The 18,179-nt window shown below is 30.9% G+C and overlaps 2 protein-coding genes across 2 annotated transcripts; both read right to left on the reverse strand.

Moving 5' to 3' along the window:
- Window positions 1-8,862: 8,862 nt before the first annotated feature.
- On the reverse strand, window positions 8,863-13,261 carry LOC108483799 (uncharacterized). Its single transcript, XM_017787386.2, has 4 exons — window positions 12,412-13,261; window positions 10,679-11,161; window positions 9,519-10,019; window positions 8,863-9,342 (listed from the first exon to the last, which is right to left on the reverse strand). Exons 1-4 carry the CDS (start codon window positions 12,949-12,951, stop codon window positions 9,259-9,261), a joined length of 1,608 nt encoding a protein of 535 aa, XP_017642875.1. The 5' UTR covers window positions 12,952-13,261; the 3' UTR covers window positions 8,863-9,258.
- A 555-nt stretch (window positions 13,262-13,816) lies between these two features.
- Window positions 13,817-15,179, reverse strand: LOC108480130 (stem-specific protein TSJT1). The gene is made up of 3 exons (XM_017783011.2): window positions 14,793-15,179; window positions 14,352-14,713; window positions 13,817-14,254 (listed from the first exon to the last, which is right to left on the reverse strand). The coding sequence occupies exons 1-3, from the start codon at window positions 15,002-15,004 to the stop codon at window positions 14,061-14,063; spliced, it is 768 nt and encodes a 255-aa protein (XP_017638500.1). The 5' UTR covers window positions 15,005-15,179; the 3' UTR covers window positions 13,817-14,060.
- Window positions 15,180-18,179: the final 3,000 nt, after the last annotated feature.

Raw genomic sequence — 18,179 nt, forward strand, 5'->3', positions numbered from 1 at the left:
TATATCCATCATAAATCTTTCACGCGGTTTTCCGTTTCTTGACATGATTTAATCATGTTCTAGTCATGCATATTTAATTATAAAATATAATTAATGAATTATAAGAGAAATGTTTTTATATTAAAATAATAATAAAACCAATAGTCGAATTCTAGTTTAATTAAAACCAAAAAAAAATATATATATATATATATATATGGAAAAATTTCTAGTCTAAATAATCAATTATTAACAACTTGCTACATAATCTTTTGTAAGATGGGCTTCAACTTCGATACTCAAATTCTCAATACTTTAATATCTTATGAACACTACCAATACCTTCTTGACATTGAATTCTCTCATTCGAATAACACATATATAGTTGAAGAGTTAGTTGATCCAATATGATAAGTACCACTAAGGTCGTTTAAAGTTAATCTAAATAAGGAGCAATGTGAATGTAGGTGTAATAACCAATTTTGGCTCAGGTCAATAAAACAAAATTAAAACCCAAACCAATAAATAAAATGTCCAAATTAAGAGTCCAATTACAACAAATAACACAGCCCAATCAAGACCAAACTACCAGCCCAAAACCTAAAAAGCTAACCCTAACCCATTACAAAGAAAATAAAACAGTAGTAGCCCTAGCACCCAAGCATGCTGCCGCCGAATGTTTGGCCTCCCCTCGGCCACCACGCCCCTGACCAGTACCATTTCTCCAAGCACGCCACCCTTTCACGCGTCCCACGCCTCTCTGACACCTGCAACAAGAAGTAAATGTGAAACAAAGAGCAATACACAGGCAGTAGAAGAAACCAAGCAAAAAACAACAAAAATATGAAGTGAATAGTCATGTTAATCGGCTATAAGAACCCGATTCTTCCCATTTGTACTTTTTTATGCACACGAGTAAATCAAAAAGAAAAAACAGAAGTTTAACAAGGTTGATTTTTTATTTTGGTTGTTCTTTTCGTTTCCTGTTTTCCTTTTATTTTTATTTATTTTTTGAACAAAATTATTTCTAAAAAGAAAGGCATAAAATAAATAAAAGGAAAGAGAAGAGGATCTCACCGGAATCGCCTGTGGTTACGTAGCTGGAGGTCTCTCCTCCGTCGTCGGGATCGAATCAAATAAGGAGGGAAGAGACCCTTTTCTTTCGCACTTTTTGGACTGAGAAGGCATGGCCTTCGGGGGTGTCTTAAACAAGGGCCAGAAAGCCCGTCTCGCACTGCCCCAACCACCGCCCATGGTGGCGCCGTGACGACGGCGGCGATGATGGGTTTCAAAACCCTAGCCGAAGAGAGAAATGGGAAAAAGAGGTGTTTGTTGTTCTTTTTTAAAGAAAAAGAAGCAAATGAAAAAAAAATGAAATTTTTTAACGTAAATAATAAGGCAAAACGGTGCTGTTTTGCACCTGGGACACCAACGTTGAAACAGCGTCATTTTTGGCATACCCGCGCGCGACCCACCCTCTCCAGAGGGCATCCGCGCGTTTTGCCCTTTTGGGATATTTATCCCTTTGGTCCCTCTACCTTCACAGTACACTGTAATTTAGTCCTTTTACTTACCTTTTATTTTCTTTTAAATTTTGCCCAAATATTTCTCGCATAGTTCGATTTAGTCTCGAGTACGCCAAGCTATGGGGAAGGGACACGTGTCCTAAAATTGGACTATTTGTCCATTTAGTCCCCCACTTGTTTCGGCGCATCTCATTTTGATCCTCTTTAGTTTTTTTTATTTCCAATTTGTACCCTAAGTTTGAGTTTGATTTCAATCTAGTCCCTAATCTTTTTTTTCATTTATTTATTCATTCTTTTTAATAAAACTGTTTGTAACTATTATTTATTCTAAGTTTTTATATTACTTATTTTAAATCGTTCTATTATTATTTACTTTAAGTTTTTTTGCAAATTATGTATTTTAAACCATTTCAAACTATAACCCATTTTAAATTTTTATATATTAGTTATGTTAACTATTTTAAATCTATTTTATTATTTATTGTAAACCTCTTTATTATTATTTATTTTAAGATTTCATATATTACTTATATTAAATTGTTTTATATATATTTTATATATATTATTTTAAATTTATTTTTCACATATTAGTTTTCTTAAACTTTTATACATTTTAAATTGTTTATTAAATTATTTATTTTAAGTTGCCATATATATATATATATATATATATATATATATTATTTTATTATTTGGTAAATTAATGATTTTAGTTGTTTTATACTCTTTCCTTTAAGTTGCTTTTTATAGTATCCATTTTAAACATTTTTATGTATTACTTATTTAAAATTGTTTCATTATTCATTTTAAATGGCTTAATGTTATTTATTTCATTCCTTTAATTATTATTGTTGGTATCTAGATAATATGTGTTGTGTGATTTTTGCCATTGCATATTATAATTGCTTCATTTGTATTTTCATATTATTGTCATTCGCTTGTATAATATTGTATTCATGTGTTATTATTCCATGCTCTAATTACCTTTTATTTTATTTCGTTTAAATCATATCGCGTATTAAGCTCAAATGTATTTATCCAATATAGGCCGTTTTATTTTTATTCCAAATAAAATAAACGCACATCGTTAAACGTCATGCTCGTTATTATTCAAAAGGAAAATCCTCAAAGTAAGGCAATATTTCGTGTTTCGAGAATTCAAGAAATCGCACTCTAACTTACGAGGTTTCGATTTTCTTGTTAAACCTAAATAGCTAAATATCCTTTTAAATTTCAAAGTATACAAAGTTGCGATAAAAATTAAAGGCAAACTTGTTCTCGAGGGTTCAAACGTCACATCCTAACTTACAGGATGTGGCATCTTGCTATCTCGAGGGTTCAAACGTCACATCCTAACCTGTTTTGTATGAACGTGAATAAAGAAGGGATTGTGTTTTTTAAAACTCTTTTAAAATTTCAACTCTCGGTATTAAGACATTAATTAATTGACTAAGTACCAATTTTGGGAGTGACGAGGGCGCTAATCCTTCCTCGCACGTAACCGACTCCCGAACCCATTTTCTTAATTTTTGTAGATCAAAAATCGTTGTTTTAGTGAATCAAATATTTTATTAAAATGACCAAATTTCTAGGTGATTCGATCACACTTAAATAATAAAGATCGGTGGTGACTCCCATTTTAATTTTCATTTTCAAACAAAGTGGACTCCCATTTTCAAAAAAAATGGTTTCGATAATAGGCACTTTTAACTGCTACAATACCCATGTCTATACATTGTTATTGTTGATGCACGAAATAAGGTTCACGTCTATTGCACAAAATATGTTGATAATTTCTATAGAATTTGATTCTATATTCATAGTTTATTGATATGAGGAGTGTTAAGAACAACATAAGATTTACAAATTGTGTCAAAATTGAAACAATGTGAAGATTTAAAAAGTCGATCTCAACCAATTAGAATACACAATGAAATAGACCTCAGGGACATCAGTCAACCAAAATGTATTGGATTATGTAGAAATGTAGACCACACCTAGGCTCCGTTTGTTTGACTGAAAATGGCTTCCGAAAAATAATTTCTAGAAAATAATTTTCTTTTCTGGAAAAGCTAATATTTTCTAGTGTTTGGTTAAATCTGTAAAATATTTTCTATTGTTTGGTAGATTTCTAAAAATATTTCAAAAAATTATTTTAAAAAAGCTATTTTAAACGAAACAAACATACATTTGAATTTTTCTTGTCTTTTAATTGTTTAGCTAAATTCACTTTCTTGAAAATATTTCAAAAAAAACTATTTAAAAAACTATTTTAAATGAAACAAACATATATTTGAGTTTTTTTTTTCATTTAATTGTTTAGCTAAATTCACTAAACAAAGTGTGTAAATCAAACTACAACATTATGACTGAATTCACAATTTTTTTACATGTACATATACATACATAAATATAACCATGTTACACAAGGCACTTGCACAAGGAAAAGGTAAAAAAAATTTACAAAAATCCATTAATACACAGGTTATGCCCACAAGGAAAGGAGCATTCCCGTATTAGCATTATCATCTTGTTGTTAGTGACCAATGAAAGATGGTATACTTAAAATCCAAACTTCAATGGCCTTAGTATCTCCTATGCTTCTTTGGTAATAGCTCTGTTTGTTCTTTATTCTAAAAACACACAGTAAAAGATTCCATGTCAACTAGAGAACAAATAAAATTTTGTTGAAAAATGGTCAAATAATCTTCCATTCTATTTAAAAGAAGGTAAATGGGACCATCTATTATTGCCAATAAAATCAAAATGAAGATGCAAAACCAGTTCAAATCTGAACCATCTTCTCTGGCATCAACTGAATTACATTACATCTATATTAATAAAATCAAAATGAATATGCAAAACTAGTTCAAATTTGAACCATCTTCTTTGTCATTAGCTAAATTACATTACATCTATATTAATATAGCCTACAACAAAATTACATTAATCCTCACAAAACCCTATGTTTCATAATACAAATTCTCCAACCTATGAACCTGTAAACCAAGATTAGAAGTGAACAAAGTCAATATAACTTTTCACAACCTAATCAGCCATCTTATATACATCATTTCTGTGAAATATTATACTTCAACTGAATAGACAAAGGTGCAATTACTTTGCATCATATAAACCAATCTTACAAGTCAATTAGTGCACGATAAAACACACATGAAAATATTATACAATCACAATTGGTCAGAAAATATCATAGGTTTATTTGCTCACATATCATAGTCATCCCCATTTGAAATAGAAGCAACACTGTGAAAATGAACTTCTTCATGCCCATTGCTAGAGCTAAAGGAAGACCTACTTGCTCTCATACTTTGGGTCATGGATGGCAGTGTGTCAATGGGCATTTGATAAGAATCTGCAAGACTAAAACCAAGAATGCTTTGCTCATTCCTTTCTGCTTCTCAATTATATAAGAACTACAGGAAATGTTGATTTCTAGGTAAGGATTACACCACTCAAGCCTAACCATAATATTTACCCAAATCAACTACAGTAAAATGAGAATAGCGAGAAAAAGAATTAAAAGATAAAAACAAAAACAAGAATGGAGATCAACTCAAAAAAAGTGCATATCAATGAGGGTGATAATAGGCGCAATCTGTAAATTCCTACTGCACTAGTTGTACTGCTTAAACAGGACAAATAATTCTTGGATCGATATGCAAATTTGCTAAGAGATTGAAAAAAAAAAGAAAGAAAGATAGATAACAAAGATCAGAATCATCCAAGAGATAAAAATGGGTAGACTAGAGAGAATATAAAGGAGGGTACATGACAATGGCACTGATTTGCAACCCAAGGGGAAGGGAAAGGGAAAGGGAAAAGGGAAGGGGAAGAGGAAAGGGGAGAAGATTTAGCAGAGTGTTGGAATGTGAAGGGAAAATCGATTGGAAAATGCCTTACTGGGAAAAAAAAAGTGTAAAACATTTTCCCAGAAGAAGGCATCATTTTCCCGTGTTTTGGAAAAGCTTTTACGGTGGGAATTTATTTTCCACCAAACAAATGGTGGAAAAGGTTAAAAATATTTTTCAGAAAAGCTTTTACAAGCAAACAAAAGGAGCCCTAGTATCAATGTCTTCAATGGGATCAAAAGTTAGACAAAAAATCCGGTGGGGAGCCATAATTAAATTGAATCATATTTTGTAATTAATTTTGTTATCAATAAATTTATATAAATATTAAAATTTTAAAAGTTGGTTTGTGATTCATGTTTGATCTACAAATTGTACAAGTTTTTTTGTATTTTGGTTTCTTCTTTTTCCTAATTTAAAGGTTTGGATTAGTTGTTTAAGATGCAAGGTTAAAGAAGTCTAGGTTATATGATTTAGCATAAGGTTTATGATTTACATTTTAGGGTTTTGGGTTTTGCTATAAACTTCATATTCAAATATAAATTTTCACCTAAACACGTTACAGTGAATAATAAGTCAGATTTGATTTGTCATAACTTGTATAAGTAAAAAAAAAAAAACTATTAAACAAATGAAATTCATCCAAGAAATTGAGTTGCTGAAATCCCATTTTAAAACAATTTACAAATTTTGAAATATTTCAAAACTTTTACCTAAATAAAATAATTTTTAAACATTGAAAAGCTTAAAACAAAGCAAATCGAAACACATCCTAGAATTTCTCAATATTAAAAAATGTTGGTATCAAGAAATATTTGCGGACGACAATAAAAGCTAATATGTGTAGCTAGAATTATTAAAATTTGAGACATTTTAATTAAAGGTATTAGGTATGGGTTAAAATACTTTATAAACAATAATTAAAGGTTAAAAAGAACGTAAGGCAACTTCAAGGAAAGACAAAAAGAAATGTTGATGTACTGTATACTAGCTAATAAAAATTATAAAATTATTCACTAATTATAAATTCTTATAATTTTTTTCTAAACCTGTCAATAAATTAATGAATTAATTAAATAATAATTTCTAATCTTAAAAAAAAACTGGATTAAAATTATTATTCAATTAATTATAAATTTATTCTTACATAATTGAAATTTTATTTTTAATAATATTTTTTTAAAAAAATATTTCTTTTAACTCTTCCTAGTTTCTTCTTTCGTGTTCTCTCAATTCTTATGGTTTCACCTAATATCTGGAACTAACAAGCAAAAACATTCGTTCTCCCTCTTTTTTAAAAAATAAAACCCTACCAAAAAATAAGAAATGGAAGAAAGTCATCATGCCCCTTTGCTTGCATCATTTCCTTCAAATTCTCGGAAACGCACGACCTCTTTGGTGCAAGGGTCTTGAAACCCATAAAGTACTATTTTTATCGAAAAAAAAAATTGAAAAGGGGTTTTCAATAATAAAAATGAGTATTTACTTCGAATGTCCTTTCGTATGTTTTTCATTGTTTGTCCCTTTTAAATGTTACTTTAAATCTATCTTCGCTTTTTCATTTTGGAATTTTTTTTGTTCATTTTTTTATTTTAGCGATTTATCTTGCTATTTTATATTAAAATATTTATAATAGTGGTTTAAATTGTATTTTTTATTTTACAGGCAACCTTAAAAAATTGTCATACATTTTATTTTTAAAAATATTTTATTATACCCCACTTGTTAACCTCATCCTTATTTGTGGAATCTAAAAATTCAATTAGCAATGTATCAAATATTTTCTTTTGATTTTAAAGTAACACTAATCTAATATTAATCTAATAATTATCCTAATATTGTTGTCTGCACTAAGAAGAAAAAGATAAGGAAAAAAATAAAATAAAACTCTCTTTTGTCACCTAAACGAACTTTGAAAAAATAAATCTAAATTTTTTATTTAAAATTTCAATTAGGTTAATTTATTGACATGTTAAAAGCATACAAAACAGGAATGTGGATTTAGTTATTTCATTAAATTAAATTTAATATTATTTATTAAAAGTAATTAATAATTAAAATTAAATGATATAGTTTGATTAAATCAAAATTCAATAATTTATAATGCAAAATAAAAATATACACATTATTTATTGTCGCTAAATAAGAATTACAAGTTAAAATCTTTAGTAGTAATAATTAATAACTTTTTTGCATTTTTAATTGAAATGGTAAAATTAAATATTAAAGAGTATGGTATTTTAGATTCAAAACCCATTAAATTTATGATAATTCACAACAAAATTTGAAGTGAGGGATAATAATTCAATCAATCCTTTAAATTATAAAATAGAGATTAAAAATCTCCCTTGAAATCATTTGTCATCTAATGGATTAAATAAGCAATTTTATTGCTTTGGGACAGACACTTTTAATGGCCATGACCAAATGGGAAAATAAATTTGGAAGCTTGTTGGATAATATAAAGCCAATTCAAGTTGAATTTGTTTACAATATCAAATCCAGGATTACATTTTGTTACTTAATTGAATCTTATGTGAATTAAAACTTTAATTAAACAAAAGTATTTTGTTACTTAATTAACTAATCACTTGATTCATAATATTAAAACCAACTTTCTTGTGAAGGAGATGATTGCCTTTCTCCTTTTCTTTTGCATTTTAATCTTTCTCACATTTTTATGAAACATTAATTGACGCCTATCCTCCTCATGGCTGCCAATTAAACCTGTACAGATTTAGGGTGTATTTGATTTAATGAAATTTTTAATATTTAATTTTTTAAAAATGTGCTTATAATTCCATTAGCTTTTTAATTGATATATATATTTTTCTCATATTTTGAATAAAATAAGTAGGCCGATTGTTATAGGTTAAAAATGTTAAGTTAATTTTATTTAAAACAATATATTTGAAATCAATTATCTCTTCTTTATTTGTTAAATTATTAGATATCCAAATTTTTATATTTAACTTTTATTTAAAACTATACAAAATAAAATAATAGTATAATGATAAATTTATTCTTTGATGTTTACATTTTTTCAATTGAGACTTTATTTTTTAATTAAATTTAATCATTAACTTTTCAAAAGTGTCGAATCATTATTTTAACCGAAATGCTAACTAAAACATTAATTTTCATGACACTCACATGTACTTCATAATGACATAATACTATTTGTCGTATAAAAATTAACATGAATTACCATGTTTAAAAATTCAAGTTTTAATTAATATTTTTATTAAAATACAATTCTTTTTAAGAGTTAAATTTAACTCAAAAAGAAACAAGAAAAGTTAGGTAAAATTTTCAATTTATTAAATAGCAGTTAATTCATCTAATCTAATGATTGTGAATTGTATGGTATAGATGGTGTATGTTGCGAGCGGTGTTTATCATTAAAGAACCTTCACATGGATTCACTTCATTTCAATTTTCAGCATAAATATCAAATTATGGCATTCAAAAAAAAAAAAAAAACCTTTACAGCAAAAACAATAGGGATTCTTTCTATTTATTCCTTTGTTTTCAGCTCAACAACATAAAATCATTATCCAAAGCCGTACAAACCGGCCATCGAAACGTCAGATAACACAATGATAAACAAGATATCTGGACAAATGAGGAAAGAAAAGAGTAATGCTCCCAAAAGAAAACCATGTCATCAGTAACCAAAGCAAACCTATCAGTTCTATCACTGAAATGCAGTTATAATCCCTCCCATTATTGAGGAAAAAAAGGGAAACACGAGTAACTGTTGAAGAAGCAGAACTGCCAAGGTCTCCAAATAACTTAACTGCTTCAAATGGCAGGCTTCAGTGTAATACCGTGTGCAACCAATGTTACTAGATGCCAACCTAGCAGAAAAGTTCAACGTTCTACGATGGCCGAGAGAAGGTTAGCCAAAAGCCAGCCTTTGCATGGTCATTAGCAAATTTCTTCAGTATGTAGCAATAATTAAGCTGGCAAATGAATCAAGAATGTCAGCAGCACATATACCATGTCAAAAATGACAATCAAAAACCTAAAAGAGTTGGCTAATAGAAATGTACACATTTTGAATTCTAAGCCATTCTTTCTATCCAATTCTCTGCTGCTTAGGTTTAAAATTTTAAATAAAAGGGCCAAAAAAATTAACCTCCATGCGAAATCGGTTTGTAGGAATGACAATGCCAATTCCAGCTGAACTTCTGAATGAGCCTATGAACTTCTGCATGGAGAAACTTCGGAACTCATTCTCTGTTAACATGGCAACATTTCCAGCATAAGCAAAGACATGTGCATGGATTCCCCTTTCTCTAAACCACCTAGTTGGAAGGTCAAATGAAAGGTCTGCTAGAGCAGTAACAGTAAAGTTTCCTCCAAGAGAATCCCTACTAGCAACATCAGCGATCTCATCATCAATCTGACTTTTAGGTTCATAGGAACTCGTTGCCCTTGTCTTAAATCCCCATGATGCTTTTGGCCCCCCTAAAGCACAAACTGGAGATAGATTGCCACCTAAGAAGAATCTTTCTGGTATGGATGTAGTCCTGTTTAAGAACCCACTCCCCCATGGAAAAATAACACCACTACAAATCCCAAAATTAAGAGCTGCATGATAAAATCTAAGTGGGATAGCACATCGAAGATCGAACTCCTGTTAGAAAATCAGGTGAGTTGTAGAAGTAAATTGACAGCAAAATTGTACAATAGCTAACAGCTAGTCTATATAACAACAATGATAACATGAAAGGTCTACAACAAAAAGAAACCAAATATAATCATGAAAAACAGTGGCAAATTCACATGGTCATTTGTATTCATACACAAAATTCAGATACTAGAGACCCAGAAAGATAAGCCGAGTTTAGATAAGATGCTTTTATGCCTGTGATTAAATGGCAAAGCCAGTATTCCACATCAAGGGAAACAAAATAAGACATTATTTCCTCATAAAAATAAACTAACTTAGCACATTAAAGAAGAAAAGCCCCACAATACGTAAACTTCCATCTGGCAGTCAATTGCACTAAACTTCCATCTAGCAGTCAATTGCACCATTAATGCTCACACTTCTAGAAATAAGCTTCCTGAAGGTTTCGAATAAAAATATGGAATTCATGCACACAAATAAAAGAACATGCATATACAAGGATAGATAATAATTCCTAAGCCTAACACTCTTCCGTCTACTTCACATGAAAACATAGCACACAAAAGCTATTCTACATCAAAGTCTAAACTCCAAACTGATAACAGTATGACAATATACATTCAACTTAACCTGCAATAAGAAGTCCATGCTTAGTATCAAACCTGGCGCAGGAATCTTAAGCTTTGACTATCAGGTGCAAGGCCACCAATATGAGTTTTAGCAATAAAAGCATATCCTTTAGTTGGCCTCACAGGAGAATTTCTCTTGTCAATTTTTAATGTATACTTCAAGGATGAAAGATAATCATGTCCAAGCTGCATCTTTACAGATGAGGACATTTGAGATGGATCTACCAAGTTACGCCATGCAAGGTGGTACTCCAAGTTGTGAAATCTATTCGAAAATAAGCCAAGAGAAAGTCCAATGGAACGCTCTTTGTAAGAAGAAAAGGTCAGCAAATCTTGGGTCAACAAGTATGCGCGAACCGTCACAGGAGCTACCAACGTTTTCAATCTGGGCAAATATACACCAGCACTTACCTCCGCTGTGCGGTCAAAACCGTAAGCAATTGAACCATCCCATAGATCCCCAAACCCTAACAAATTCTTGTACTTAATGGATCCTTCAACTGAGGAAGATTTAGCCTACAAAAAGATCAGACAATTATAATTCAACAAAACAGAAATACAGCAATATATGTATATATTCCATAACATATGTTTCTTTTATTCGTAACCTTCTGCAAATATAAATTAGCTAAGAATTCCCAAACTAGAGTGGCTAAGACAATGCTAAAGAGTGAGCATATCACAAAGTAAGAATTCAACAATAAGACTAAATCAGAAATCCAGATTCAAGTGTTGTCAACGGCACAAGGCGCACACAAGGTGCTAGAATCCTTATATTGCCTCAGGTGCAAGACAAAAAAAAAAAAGGCGTTAGCCTGAGTGGAGTAAAGCACAATACGTATATGTACGAGTTTTTGCAAGTCTGTGCGTGTATATATTTAAAACTTAAGATATATAGTAAACTCTAAAATGTTATCTAGTTTATCCATGAAACATGCAATTTTTTTGTGGGTCAATATGCATGATTTCCTTATGGTCAATGTTTGCTGTTGAACAGTGTTGTCAAGGCCACAAAGCGCACTAGGCAGCAGAACTCTAACATTGCCTCAGGCACAAGGTGCAACAAAAAGTGCTAGCCTGAGTGAAGTAGAGCGCAATACATATATGCGTGAGTTTACTTTTTACAAGTCTGTGTGTATATATAATATACAAAGCTTAAGACATATAGTAAACTCTAAAGTGTGGTTTAGTTTATCTATGAAACATGCAGTTTTTCTATTGGTCACTATACATGATATCCTTTTAGTCAGTGTCTGTTGTTGAATGCTCATACATTGAGAAGTATAGAGTTCGATATGATCCCTTTCTTACTAGTAAACGTAATATCAAATGAAAACAGTGAAAAATAAAAGGATTTAAAGAGGAATTCAATCAGCCGGGCCTTTTTTACACGCCTATCACCTTACAAAAAGGCACACCTAGGCACACGCCTGATTGAAAGAGCCTCGCCTGGATAAGTCTGAGGTGTTTTTCTTGAGTAATACTTAGGCGCAGCAACACTCATTTTATCTCTGTAACACATCTCAACACCAAACTCAGAAGACCTAAATTTTAAGATTTAAGAGCTTAAGCTTACTTCTACCTTAGTTTAGACCAAAATTTGGCTCTTTTATCCCAATTAAAATGCAACGTCAAGCATTTTTTTTCTAAGGCAAGAAACAATTTTAATAATTTTTATCGCCTTATCCATCTAAAATTCTACCCAATTACATTAATATATTCACAATAACTCAATCACCAGCAAAAGAAAAGCTAAGCAAATGTACCTCAGCATTCGTATAAGCTCCAATCTCTCCAGATACCCGATTCCTCGCTTCCTCGACCTTAATAATAACGTTGACGCTCCCGGGAATCTCCGGCGGACCTGAATCGAGCGTGATCGCAACCGAATCGAAGAGACCGAGGGATTTCAGCCTCGAATTCACAGCGTCCGATGCTCGCAACAGGTCCTGCATCGTGGTGGCTTTCTTCAAAGCCTCTGACGCCTGGGTTTCGATTATGTAGCCTTTGGTCTTCGTGTTCCCTTTGATGATCACGTTGTGAACGTGAATCGGAACGGGGCCGGTCAACATACGTCGGACTAGTGTGTCCATTTTCAGCTTCACCGCGCGGGGAGTGGCGGGTTCAAACAAGACGTCGTCGTTTTCATCTTCGTCTTCTTCGTATTCGTCTTCATCTTCATCTTCATCTTCATCGTCTTCTTCAATAGCATCGTCTTCATCGTCATCGTAATCTTCACCGTCGAGATCAATGGCATTGCCGGGTTGTAGGGTTTCCGGGTCGGGTATCGGGTCACTTCCGGGCATTGGTGGAAATTACAAGAAGCGAAACGAAGCGCAAGTGAGGAATTGGGGGCTGAAAGAGAGTATTACTGGCCCATTGCCAATCATGCGTTTTTTTTTTTCCTTGATTCTTTTTTTATTTTCTTTTAAGATTCACTTTTATTTTATATATATTTCTTAATTTTAAAAAGATTTTTACATTTTTGGGTGAATTAAAATATTATTAATACTAAATTATGAGTGAATTTTTATTTTAATCATTTATTTAAAAATTTATAATTTAATTATCAAACTATTTAAAAATTTTCAATTAAATTATTAAATTGTTAAAATTAATATTATATGACTATTTATGTTCACACTCTAAACACCAATTCTTTTCTACAATTTAATTTCTTTCCTATGAAACAGTTTAATCATCACAAACTAAAATTCAAATAATTTTTTTCTAATTTTTACCTTAACTATTAAATTAACTTAACTATTTAATTAACTTATGTATATTCTACTTATTATTAGATTCTAATCTGTCCTGGTCATCGAACATTAATTGAAGTTACCTAGGCGAAAGTTAAAAAAAAAAAAAAAACTTAACAATAAGGTGATTTAAATCACATATCCTTGACAATTAACTAGTCATAAAATATATTCTATGGACAGAAATTAAACCCATGATTAGTGGATAAATTGAACAACCACTCGACACTCGACGAACAATTTTGTTTTTGGTACACGTTATAAACAATTTTATGGAGGTAAGCTAAAGGTACGTACATAAATCAAAAACAAGTCGGAAGTGTGATCGTGATTAAATGAAATTGATTGTGATGTGAAATAATGATAATGTTTAAATTGGAAAATCATAATATGTATTGGGACCAAAGGACAGTTTGGATCACAAACGCATTGATTTGGATATTGGGTACAACATTTATAAATTGGAATTAAGATTGAAACTATAATATCCCAAAGAAATTAAACCAACACAACCAACATATAACATAGAAAAGTACCCAAAGAAAAACCAACAACTAGGATGAAAAACAGAAGAAACCCCAGTGTTTGTATAGAGCATATTCATGGCATCTCTCTTATGTTTAATTTTGCTTCTCTCTCCTCTTTTTAAATACTAATTAATGGGAATCCCAGTGATCAGTCCAATTGGTTGCACTGCCCACTCGTGGAATGCTATTAACTCTAGTGTAAACATCAACCTTGAAATTAGCACCACAAATCACTCCTTCACTGTCTACCCTCGGCATTGCCCTGATTTTGTTCATTGGATGCTCAAAGCTCATCAGCCCCCCTTCACTGTGGAACATGAATCCTGCAACCCACACAAACATCCCCAATCAATCCTTTCTTAGGTTAACTAAATTCAACCAAAACAGAAATTAAAAAAAAAAAAAGAGCCTGTGAAGTACCAGTTGGGAAAGGAGCAAAGGATTTGGCACACCCTTCTTTAATGACATCTAAATCATCAGATATGACCACAGAGCCATCAGCTGCAATTCCCCAATACAGCTTCACTCCACCATCAGACCCCAGTGCAGCAAACACGGTTCCAGTCTTGCTGTCATAGATCACAAAGGCAAAGCTTCCTTCAAGATCCTTAACAACCTGATCAGCAGGGTATGGACCCCTATCCCTTAGTGTCCTATATGCTTCAATCACAAACATCGCCTCATTGCTCCCTTTGGAAAGACCATACTGTCTATTCAGCATAAATAGATTGTTCAAGCTCCCTAAGAAGAGGCAGTATATGTCATCAAACCCACAAAACAACCTGCAAACAAAACTGCAAACTATTGATATCTTTTCTTTCATAATAATACCAGCAATTAATTTTCCATACAAAACTTTACCTCTGATGAACTGAAGCAGCACGTTCATGGCGGACATAAGCCAAAACAGCAGCGTTGCCAAAGCTCATGGAGAAAGTGTTGTGAGGGTGATGAGATAGGAAATCATTTAGGGTTTCTTCAGGCTGTTTAGGCTTCTTAGTAGATTTATGAGAAGCTGGACTATTCAGCTCCTCTGGTGGATTAGCAAATGCCTTGTGAAAAATAGCCAACATGATCTTCAAAGCAAATTGATGGCAGATGAAATGGAAGTAGAGATGGGAGTTTGAAGGGTTGAATCACAATTTATACTGTGAATTCTCATCACTTTGTGGGGAACATTAAATGGAAGTAGTAAAAGTTAAACTGGTGATGGATAAGGATTCTCGGACCCCAATGTATTCTTATCTTGTTCTGAAATTTCTTTAGTTTTAGTTGTTTTACTGACAACAATTATTATATTTTGTCTGAATGTGGAAAACTGCTGCTTTCTTTTCCTAGCTGCTATCATTGAGGGCTTCTTTTGTCCTTTTCCATCTAATTTGACTAGTAGTTGATGTTAAACTTCTATTATTGAAAAATTTTTTTGTTGATTTTCCAGAAGCAAAATAACACCTTAAGTGGATGAGCTCAAACTGTGTTCCTTCCTTCATTCTGTTTGTGTCTTAATTCTTGCATTTTTCAATGAATTTCAAGATTTAATGTATTAAAATGTTAAAATATTGGGAAAAGTAGGACATGGTTTGGCAAGGGAAGACTTGGTAAAACCATATGTTGCAGCTAGGAAAAAGAAATGTATTTATTTATGGTGATCTGTGGATTAATCATTAATGGCACACTGTATTGCACTTTTTTTTCATTGGTTTAATTCTGTGGAAAAAACAATAAACCTTATCTCTTTTCCTTTTATTTTTACAGATAGTGGGTACTCATTTATGTATCTATCATGCTTCTTTTATCTTTAATAATTTATTTAATTTAAATTGAATTAGTCACACCGATTAAACTAAAGAATATAGTATGATCAATTTAATCATTGATCTAATTTTGAAATCTTGATGATCATACTTAGATATTTAAGTACATGGATTTAAAAATATATTATTTTAACTATCATTAAATTTCAAATTATTTAATTCAAAAATCAAATTAAAATTTGGTCATTTGCTCTTCGTCTTGTAAGGGTGAACCGTTCCAAACTGGCACCTGATACTTTATCTTCAATAGCTACCACTCACAAAAACAATCTACAGACGGTCTCGAGCCATGTCACTTTATAACCTACATCTCAATTAAGAAGAAAATTATTATACTTCTACCTTAATTAGGACACGTAACATCATGAGAAGCAGACAAAGAGGCAACTGTGAATGACCCTCCACCTTAAATAGTCATAATGATCACTCAGTAATCGACTACTCGCATGTCTCATGTCACTAATTGAAAAGGAGGGAGAGGGGACCATTCATCCTTTACTACCCGGTTGAACCTTCTATTAGGTTACCCCTATTAATAGGTGCATTCTCCTCAAGAGAGGACCATCTAGAAGTCACTAAAATCCCTCCAAAATACAACATAGAATGAAGATTCTTCTCCCTTATCAAAATCCTAACATACTAAACTCCCATTCTCCTATTTTTCCGACTATCAGACTCAGAGAATGAATCAATTTTCTGTCAACAATTTAACTATTTAAAAAATATTAAATTATGTAAAAAAAAACCCAACATTTATGTATGTATCTAAAATTCAATTAATAATTTATTGTTAAATAATAATCCAGATTAAATTAGATGGAAGCGACCTCCCCTGAATGACACCTTTGAACAAGCTAACTAAAACGTTGGGTAACTTTGAGAAGTCCAAGGAAATGAAATAAAAAAGTATGACTTGACAGTAGAAACGACATCATCCATTTGCTGTGTCCCTGTGGTCTTTAGTCCCGTTCGTTTTGGGTTATAATGACGTAATAAATAGTCCAATAATAAAACATGGGCCTCTAGTTTTGAAAGGATAATAAAAAGGCCATCGAGTTTTGGAGAACCATTGTTGGGCTTTTTTAAGCTTTGTTCAAAACATGTACTAAATCAAGGTTCATGGAGAGACATATGTTTGGGCCCAATCTTAGTTTCTTTTCTCATAAAATTTTAGGTTAAAGAGATTTGTTTATATGAAGTGGGTGGTTTTTTATAAATAAAATAATTATATTTTAATTAACAAAAATATTTAAATTTTTTTAATGATATTTATACTCCTTATTCAGTCGTGGAATCAGGCAGGGTGTTCAATGGGTTAATCGATCAGTTAACTGAATCAATATGTTTCACTTTTTTTTTTTTTTAAAACAAGTATAAAATATATCAAAAAAATTTTATAATGTTCATTTGACCAAATTAATCGAATTAATCAGACTAGTAATAGCTTAATACATATAATATATAATATTATTTATTAAGTTCGGTTAATTCGGTTAATTCGGTTAATTACCCAATTTTGAACCAAATTAACCATTAACCTAAATTCCAAAAAACCTTTAACCGACTTCCGACCGAACTAGATCGGTTAACCGATTGATTAACCAAATTAGATCAGTTTGGTCAGTTGATTCAATTTTAATTGAAGTTTAAACACCCCTAGAGCTGGTGGCCCCTAAAATGGAAACTTTTCCATTTAGGCTTTTTATAATTTATAAAATTTTAAATTAATAATAGTAAATTTCACTTTGACCAAAAAAATAAAAAAAATTGATTTAATTCTTAAAAATTACAAAATATAAATTATTAAAATGATGAAATTATATTTTTACTATCGTAAAAATATATAATTTAATTTCGATTCTCCAAAATAAATTTTCTGCCACTGACTCTATTTTATATGAATGTTAAATTTGTTTATAAATATATTTTTATTGTCTCTCAATTGAGTTACATTCAGTTAACATATAATATTAATTTAGTCGAAAACTCTAATAATAAGAAAAATAAAACCTTTATACTTTTATTCCTTTAAATAGATAGGGATAAATAGGTCTATTGCCGGGTAAAATTGGTATGTTGAATTTAAATAATAATCAGGAAAATAGTTTTTTTTTTTTTGTGATTTGGACCAACACATCAAGATTATTATTATTATTATTATTATTATTATTATTATTATTATTATTATTATTATAGTTCGAGACATTTCACAAATTTATTGGCAATAAAATATAATTAATTCTTAATAGTGTGATTAAAATTATTTTGAGTTATCAAAACAATACAAATACTTAAATATAATATAGACACTTTCATGTTTCAAAAGATACTCTTAAATAAAATCAGGACTTTTATCAATAAAGGCTTATTTAATTAAAACAGCTGAAAGACTTAATTGAATAATGTATATTAGTTTAAGGATTTCTAGGATATT

This window comes from Gossypium arboreum, chromosome 1 (genome assembly GCF_025698485.1).
Source record: "Gossypium arboreum isolate Shixiya-1 chromosome 1, ASM2569848v2, whole genome shotgun sequence".
Taxonomy (NCBI): domain Eukaryota; kingdom Viridiplantae; phylum Streptophyta; class Magnoliopsida; order Malvales; family Malvaceae; genus Gossypium; species Gossypium arboreum.